At 60.9% G+C, this 8,603-nt stretch overlaps 1 protein-coding gene across 1 annotated transcript in view; it reads right to left on the bottom strand.

Annotated features, from left to right (window-relative positions):
- Positions 1 to 3,315: 3,315 nt before the first annotated feature.
- VSTM2L (V-set and transmembrane domain containing 2 like) overlaps positions 3,316 to 8,603 on the bottom strand; it is a 6,704-nt gene continuing 1,416 nt past the window's right edge. Inside the window, exons 2-3 of the mRNA XM_014943647.1 lie at positions 8,021 to 8,071; positions 3,316 to 4,769 (exon numbers count right to left, since the gene is read on the bottom strand). Coding sequence (XP_014799133.1) covers positions 4,458 to 4,769; positions 8,021 to 8,071 — 363 coding nt within the window. The 3' untranslated portion in view covers positions 3,316 to 4,457. The remainder of the gene's footprint in view (positions 4,770 to 8,020; positions 8,072 to 8,603) is intronic.

Raw genomic sequence — 8,603 nt, 5'->3', positions numbered from 1 at the left:
CCAAACCAGCCTGGCCAGAAGCCGGGCATCACCGGGCACGGGCTGCAGACACACAAGGGATTTGTCTGCACGTGCTCTGATCTGTCCAAATTGGTCACCTCTGGGAAACAGGAGAAGCCCAGCCTTGCTGGATCCACCTCCGCCCAGATAAGGCAAGCTTAAAAGAAAAACCAATAACCTCTGTTCTAGCTTTCTCTCTTTTTTTTTTTTTTTAGAATAAAGTTATACATGTTTCTGAAAGGAAAAGCACAAAACCAGACAGCATCTGCAGTATCCACCTCTCCATCTACTGCAGCATCCACCACAGCGAAACACCTCCCCAGCACCAGCCCTGGGAACCCTCCCCAGGTTCCAGCAGCGTCCCAAGGACCCTGTGGACCACAGCAGTGGTGTCCCTGAGGCCACCAGCCTGCCTGCACCCACCTCAATGCACACCACCCCACAGGAGGACAGGCACGAGGCTCAAGGGCAGCACTGGCACATCCAAGTCCTTGCCCCCATCCCTGCCAACCCCCACACAACCCCTGGGGTCGTGTCCACGTTTAGCCCCTGTTCCCAGGGGCTTAACAGCCACGGTGGGGACTGTGCAGCCACGGCTCCTACAGGCAGGGCTGGGAGCAAAGCCATCTCCAGCAGGTGTAACATCTCAGGGCCACAGATCCCCATCATCCCCACAGCCTGCCAGGACGTGCCCCATGGTCAGAGGTCTCATTGCACCACACCAGAGCCCACACCAGCCCCACAACTCCCTCCCAAACACGGGCTAAGCAAGGGAGGCAGTGGCTGCTGCTTCTCAGCAGGACGGTACAGACAGCAGGAGGGCTGTGACAACAGGAGAGGAATTAGAAAAGTTCTCTTAATTACCATCATCCCCATGTAATGAAGCTGCGGAGGGGGGGAGAGAGCAACTGGGATCAGCTGCATCCATCGGGAAAGGGGCCTTGGGCTGCCACTCCAGCATGGGCTTCCTGGTGACCCCGTATCTCAGCCTTCTGGTTTTGGGGCTGATGGAGCCCCCACTGCTGAGCCAGGCGGTGGCACCAGCTGGGCATGAAGCTGGGCTCCTGGAGGGATGCTGAGAGGCCTCAGGGGCTGCTGTGGCACATTGTGCCAAGACAGCAGGTCACTGCCCTGGCAGTAGCAGGGACCAGAGTGCTTAGGTCCTCATGACAGCCCTCAGGGACAGGGCAGGACCCACTGTGCTGCCCCTTCCCAGCACAGGAGCTGCTGCTCTTCACTGGTGCATGCCCCAAAGCCCAGGAACCGGCCACATGCCCCCAGCCAGGACTCTGGCACAACCATCTGCACAGCGGCACCTCCTGAGTCCCAGCACCGGTTTCTCCCTGTGCTCTCTCCAGGTTTCTTGGCTCTCCCAGAGATTTTCCCCACGGCCACCATCCCTGGGCAGCAGGGAGAGGCTGGGCCTGTCACACAGCTGCCTGTCACGGCTCTTCTCAGCTTCGTTATCACCCCTGCTTTATTACAGGCAAGAGTAAATTGCTTTTGTCTGAAGCAGGATAATGGCCAGAAGAGTGACTGCGTGGAAATGGCATTTTCATGAGGCTGGTTCCTCCCCAGCAGTGACTTGCATATTAAGCTCAGCCCATTTGCAAGTGAGCCCAGGGGGGTTCTCAGCTGCCCTGCCCTCACCCTGCTCCCCAGACCCACAACCAAGCAGCCCCCAACCTGCTGGGGTCCGGGAGGAGCTGGGGGCAGCACCCCAGGGTGCAGGAGGGGTGCCCAGCTCCAGCCCATCAAGCACCCTCACTGTCCTGGAGGGGATCTGGCACCAGCAGGCAGCTGCCCCCTGCTTGGGTGGCACAGCCCTTCCCAAGCACCATGAGACGGGATGCCAGCCAGGTTACCCAGCTCCAACCACCCTCCCCAGGGATGAAGAGCCGGGAAACCCATGTCCAGCCTCCTCTTCCATCCACAAACCCAGCCACAGACATGGGGAGACCCTCACATATGGGTCTGGGGTCACGGCCCCACATGCAGTCCCCCCAGGGGTCGGGTGCTGCTGCAGGGCTGCAGGGTCCCACACACAGTGGGGGCTTCTCCTCCGACTCCTGCTTCCAAGGTTTCACATAAACTCAGCAAAATTAATCTCTTCTAATAAAACCCATTACTTTTAAAGCTCGCCTCTAGGTTTTGCAAATTACTACCCCACACAGCAATTTGTTTACTCTCCATTTTAAGGTGATTTGCAGCCTTTTACCCCCGCCAAAGCAGCTCCTGCTCTTCGCTTTCCTCCTCTGGAGGCTGTTTTTTATTGCGCCGGTGGCCGATGCCTCCTGGTCCCTCTCCCCCCCCCAAAAAAAAGTGATACAGTTCCCTGACAAGGAGCATCCAAGTGCAGCACAAGCCCCCGCAGCTCTGCTGGGGAGAGTACGACACAGAGGCTCTTATTGCTCATGGCAAAGCAGCATTTCCAACACCAGGCCCCCCCTCCTTGCCCTGCCACTGCTTAATATTTCTCTCCTGACAAGCACCCCGCGTGTTTTCCAGCTCCTGTGCCTTTTGCTCCCCTGAGACCACGGCTCCCCAGGCAAGAGCCATGGCGGGTGGTAAAGGAGAGCCTGGCTCTGGCCACATCCCGTGGTCACCAGCCGCGCTGTGCCCCTTCCTCTGCCGCCAGCACTGGCTGACACCGGGCCAGCGGCTTTTGCTTTTGTTACTCTAACACATGACAAATCGCTTCATATCAGCAAAGCGAGAGGTGAGTGCTATGGAGCTCCAGGGATTAATAAGCTCCAAAGCAGCCAAGGGTTTGGAGGGGGGGGACTCCTGGCAGCTGGGGCCAAGCCAGGCACTGCCAGTGCTGGGAGCTTCTCTCCTGCTATAGGGCAGAGCCCAGCCCTAGGGGGGTGCAGCCAGCACCCCCACTTTGGGGACCCCAACCTCCCTCTCAGCCAGAGGTGAGGCCTTTCCTCCACGCACACAGGAAGGGGTTGAAGCTGGCACATGGCAGCACAAAAAGGTGCCAGACCTCCAGCAGCCCACCCAGACCCCCAGCAGCCCACCCAGCACCCCATGGCCAGGGTGTGGGGCAGCCCCCTCTCACCTGAGACCCAGCCATATCCTGCACCCACAGGACAGCATCACCCAGCTCCCAGGCAGGGCAGGGGTCTCCCCAGCTGCAGCTTTTAAATGCTCTGAGCCCTCAGCTGTGGGTGATGATGCTCATCCTCATCCTCACCCAGCCCAGCAGCCCCTGGGGGGAGCCCCAGCTGTGCCCCCCCTTTTTAGCCAAAACAGTGCCAAAGCCACACCCCCTGGCTGTGCCAGGGAGAGACACCACAGACCCACAGAGGCTTTGTTTAAAGAGCTTTATTAGCTGCAGCAGGTCTGGTGGCGGCAGGCGAGGCGGCGAGGGCGAGCGGCGGCAGGGGAGCAGCGCCCGGCACCCAGATGGGGAGAACCCGGGACCCCCCCTCTCCCTCCCTGTGACCCCGGTCCCCAGCGGCAGTGTTTCCCCGGGGGTGGGGGGACACAGGGGATGGGCTCTGCCATTTGCACTGTGACACAGGAGCCCGTGAGCTGTGGTGCCATGGCGCAGGAGGAGGGGGAGCTTGGCCAGGAACAGGGGACCGAGAGCTCCACCGACAGCAGGCACGGAGTGAGGGCATCCGGAGCTGACGGCCGAGCTCCTCTTCCTCCATGAAATGCAAAGGGCCGGGAGCAGAAATGGGTGCAAGCGGGCCAGTTCTGATGGCACAGCTCCCCGGGCACACACGGACTGTGGGCAACTGCCTGGCTGGGCAATGCCACAGCACATCCCGCAGTGCCCACTGGCCGTGCCAGGAGCGTGCCAGGAGTGTGCCGGGAGCGTGCCAGGAGTGTGCCGTGCCGTCCTTCCTCCGCTGAGCTCAGGCCTCGACGTATGTGGGCGGCTTTGGGGCAGGCAAGGGCAGGGAGAGGCAATATAGAGGGTCTGTAAGATGGATGGATGATGGAACTTATACGTGTGCACTGCGGGGCTGGAGGGGAGCAACTAAACTGGGCCTCCTACGGGAACTGACGGGTGGTTCTGCAAAGCACAAGGGAGGGTGGTGAGGGTCCCATGGGTGGTGGTGGGGGGGGAGCCTCCACCGGGCACACAAAGCTGGGCACAAGGTGGCCCGTGGCAGCAAGCAGCGTGGTGCCCCCCTGTGTGGGGCCAGTGAGCACCATGTGTGGGTGAATGCCCTGGCCCTGGGCACAGTCCCACCGATGCCCCCCCAGCGCAGATACGGTCCTGCTCCCACACCGAGCCCTGGCACCGCCGCGCCTCAGGGCCGGGGAAGAAACCGAGCCGGCGGTGACCGACGGGAGGAGGAGGCGGTGGGGGTCAGTGGGCACGATGGGGTGGTGGGGCCAGTCTCTGGCAGGGGGCGCGGGACCCTTGATGGCTCCGCTGAGTCCGGGGCGGCGGTGTGGGGGCGGTGGGGCTCCAGCATCCCCCCGGCACCGCCTGCCTACAGCGCGCAGGAGGCGTCCACCGAGCGCTTCTTCAGCTCCTTCCCGGCTTTGTGGTGGTGGTGATGGTGGTGCGCGTGGGCCGAGCCCGGCGCGGCGGGGTCCGGCAGCGGGGCGCCCCGCAGCTGGGTGTCCTGGGGGTGCCCCACGCCCCCCGCCGCCTCCACCCGCAGGTACGCCTTCACCTTGTGGTGCCGCGCTTTGCCGTCGCTGGAGTCGATCACCCGGCACTCGTACGTCCCCTCGTCCGCCGGCTTCACCCGCGACAGACGCAGCTTGTGGGAGATGTTGCTGCCAACCACCTTCACCACCTGCCGTGGGGCAGACAGGGGGTCAGGCAGCCCCCCGGGACCCCCAGGCACCCATCTCGGTCCCATCCCTCACTGCATGCCACCACGCTGCCCCCCAGCCACCTGGCGAGGGTGGGGAAAGCTGGACAACCAATATGGGGGTCCTCCAACCCCAGCCCTGGACCACGGGATGATGGAGTCCCTGGTGCGCACCCGGCCACGCGGGGCTCGGAGATCGATGCGGAACCACGCCGGCTAATTAGCTTTTCTACCAAATTGATTCGCTCTCAGTATTTATCACCCAATGAAATTTAAGACTTACTCACTAGCCCGAGCTGCGGCTGCTGTTGGGCTGGGTCAATAAATCAGATTTATAACCCGCCCCGAGGCCCCTGGCTCTGTTCCCTATAATCACACTGGATGGCAAAGGCCATTTTTCTACTTGCCGCTGCATTTGTTAGCTGAAGATTTTATGATGTTTAGAAACGGGGCTGGGAGCCACAACCAAAGAGCAGCAAACTCCCAGCCCAAGAGGCAGAGCCAAAATGCGGGTGGCAGCATGGGGACGGGGACCCTGAGCTGCCACAAGCACCGGGACAGTCAGTGCCTTCACACACAGGCACACGTGAGCACACATGGCACACGTGAGCAGCTGCGTTTGGCCACCCTGCGCACCACGGGCTGCTGAGAGGTGGCCAGTGCCGCACATCATGGCCAGGGCCACCGCAACAAGTGGCTCTGGGGCTGCTCTGAGCCTACATGCACCCATCCTGAAGTGCTGGGAATGGGGGTCCGGGGAGGACAGGACAAGGCAGGACCCAAGCTGTGCCCAAGACGGGGTGGGGGATGCTGTGGGGAGGGAGGGATGTGAGCTGCCAGCCCTGGGGTGAGCGTGCCAGGGCACCGAGGCCATCACAGGAAAGGAGCTTCAAAAAAAAAAAACATCCTTTGTGTTGGAAGAGCAAGAAGTCACTTATGGAAATTAATGGCTGGGAAATGTAGAACTAATAAAAGAAACCCCCAATTTGCTGGTGTCACCGGTGGCCGTGGAGCCTGTGCCAGCAGGTCACTGAGCCACAGCCCGCGGCTCGGTTATGAGCAGGAGGGATAATTTTATGACCAGTCGTAACACTCACGGCTTCACAGGCTTGGGCAGAGCAGTGACAGCACCTGCTGCCCCACGGCAACCGGGGGGAGAGACCCCCCCATGGGCTGGGACAGACAGACGGCCACGGCAGTGCCCAGCCCCAGCTCAGCCCTGCAACGTACCACTGCTCGGCAGCAAAACAGAGGGTTTAAAGAATTCAAGGTGGGGGAAAAATAAATCCAGACCCATCATGTCTGCTAGCACACAGCAAAAGGCAGCAGCAGGTTCCCTCTCTGCATCCCTGCAAGGCACAGTGGCTCCGGGCAGAGCTGGTGCCGGCACCCTCCGGCCCCGAGTGCGTTTTGGTGCATAAAAAATGGCCAAGGGGGTGCCTGACGCGGTGGTTTCTGCATCTGATTTACATCGTCTCGCATTGTTTGACGCTGCCGTTTGTTCTCAGTCAATTGCCTCCGTGGCTGTAACGCACATTTTACCAGAACCGCTCGTGGGGGTGTCTCGTTTGTGTTCATTTATCTCCTCCATTCCATAAACACTTAATAATCAAGGACATTTAAAATAACAACAACAACAACAAAAAAGGTTTAAAACTCAAGCCTCTCCCTGCTGGCTTGATCTGAAGGGGGTGGCGGAAGCGTCGCACCCCAAGCACTTCAAAATAAATCCTGGTTACACATGCACACGCATCGATTACATTCCAGCGTGCAATTAACTGCCTAATTATGCTGAAAAATGCAACGGCTGAGCTGAGCGGGCACGCTGGCCCCGGGATGGCTCCTCAGCCCCAGCACCCACCTTGGGCCCTCCTGCCACCCCGGCTGAGCTGGCCGTGCCGTGGGACCTGCCTTCCCTTGGCTCTAACAGCACCCACCAGCTCCCAGCCACACGTCCTTGCCCAGTGCAGGATTTGGCCACCAACCTCTGGCTGCAAACTGCCCATTGCACCTGGTGGGCATCAGGACCCCAGCATCCTCACTGGGGGGCAAAGCGCTGCACACTAGGAGCAGGGTTGGGGTGGGATGGGGGGGACCAGCAGTACCCCCGGGCCATGCAAGCAGTGGTTTGCAAAGATTCCTGCCGGGTCTTGTTGCCCGTGGTGGGCAGCATCATCCCCTGGGGCTCTGGCCACCCTGGCAGCAGCCCCTGCTCAGGGGGCAGGAAGCCACAGCATCCCAGCGAGGAGTTTGAAGGCACCTGCTGGAGTTTGGACACGGATTGTGGGTGCATCACAGTGCCCCAGCACAGGAACGGTGACAAACAGGGCTGAAACCTCAGAAGCCACAACATGAACAGATCAAAGGGGGTATGGTCCCCATGTGGGAGTCATTGCCGGCAGAGAATCTACACACACTGACCCCCACAGATGGGAGATGAGAGGCAATGCCCTCCATTGGGAAGTTTCCTGGCATATTCCTGACTCTGTCATTTCCCGGGGATGAGGCTCAGGCAGAAGGGCTGTTCCTGGGCACTGGGAGCACCTGGCCCCGAGGAGCACGGCAAGCCCCATTGCTAACTCAGTGAGGGAAAAATGGAAGAGGCAGAAGAGGCTGCAGGAGCGATGGTGGGAAGACCTTTCCAATATTGCTCCTTTTCTGTGGCACCCCCAAACACAGAGCCCCCCGAGGTGGGGAGGGACAGTGGCAGCGGGGGCGGGAGGGGGGGTGGCACAGGCCTGACAGCAGGAGGCCAAGAGCGTTTATTTCATTTAACTGATTAGTGTCTCCTTGTTCTGTTCACATGAGCCTAAATGGCTTTGGGATGCTAATCCGGCGACTAAATTAGATTATTTTCTCCTTAGCACAAACGCGTCCCTCAGATGTCAACAGGAGCCAGACGGGGCTCAGGGTCCAGGCTGTGACCCCCCCATTCCTGGTGGGGGGAGAGGGGCAGCTGCCCCTTGTCCTGGCTGCTCCCAGAGACGAGCCAGGGATGATCAAGCCCACCCATCCCAGTGCTGCCAGCCCACAGCACTGGCACGGCACCACTGGCAGGACCAGTACACATCCCCACCGCCTCCCAGGACACCCCCTCCGGGGCACCCCATGGAGACACAAACCCCAGGAGACCCTCCCACCCGTCCCAGCTCCATGCACCGCTGAGTGCTGTCACGGCAGGGAAACATTCCAGCTCCACCGGAGCCTCTGCGAGGACCATTAGCCAAACTCACACTTATTTTTGTCGCGTCCTTCCCAGGCTCCTCCTGCGGTGATGCTTTCAGCTGCGGGGAAGATCGAGATGGGGAGGGAGACCAGAAAAGGAAGAGAAACCATCAGCTTGGCCAGGAGCAGGCAGGAGCCCGCTTGGACCCCTGCCCACCCCTGGGACGACTGCCCCAAGTGAGGAGGAGGAGGGAGAAGGGAGAGGAGAAGGGAGGGGGCAAAGCTGGGCACCCAGGGCAGTTGGGAGCCACATGGGGCAGCTGGGAAGGGGAGGGAACAGCAGCAGGGCAGCACCAGGGCAGCTGGGGGGGACAGGGTGCTCGGCTCCATCAGCGGGTGCTCCCCGTGACCTGGGGCTGGGGGACAGAGCCCCTCTCACTACGGCATCACCGCTGTGGTGGTGCCCCCTGTCCCCAGCCCCCTCACAGCCAGCACCTGCCCTGATTACCATAAATATTCCCAAATCCACTGGCAAGCATGGGTCCCCTTTGGCAACCCCTGGCAGCACCGGAGCCCAGGCACGGGGGGTCCCCGCTGCACCCCACAGCCCACTCCCCACACCAGGCATCCCCACCACCCCCCACCCTGCCA

This window comes from Calidris pugnax, unplaced genomic scaffold (assembly GCF_001431845.1).
Source record: "Calidris pugnax isolate Ruff unplaced genomic scaffold, ASM143184v1 scaffold118, whole genome shotgun sequence".
Taxonomy (NCBI): Eukaryota; Metazoa; Chordata; class Aves; order Charadriiformes; family Scolopacidae; genus Calidris; species Calidris pugnax.
This window is presented reverse-complemented; position numbering and strand designations above follow the sequence as displayed.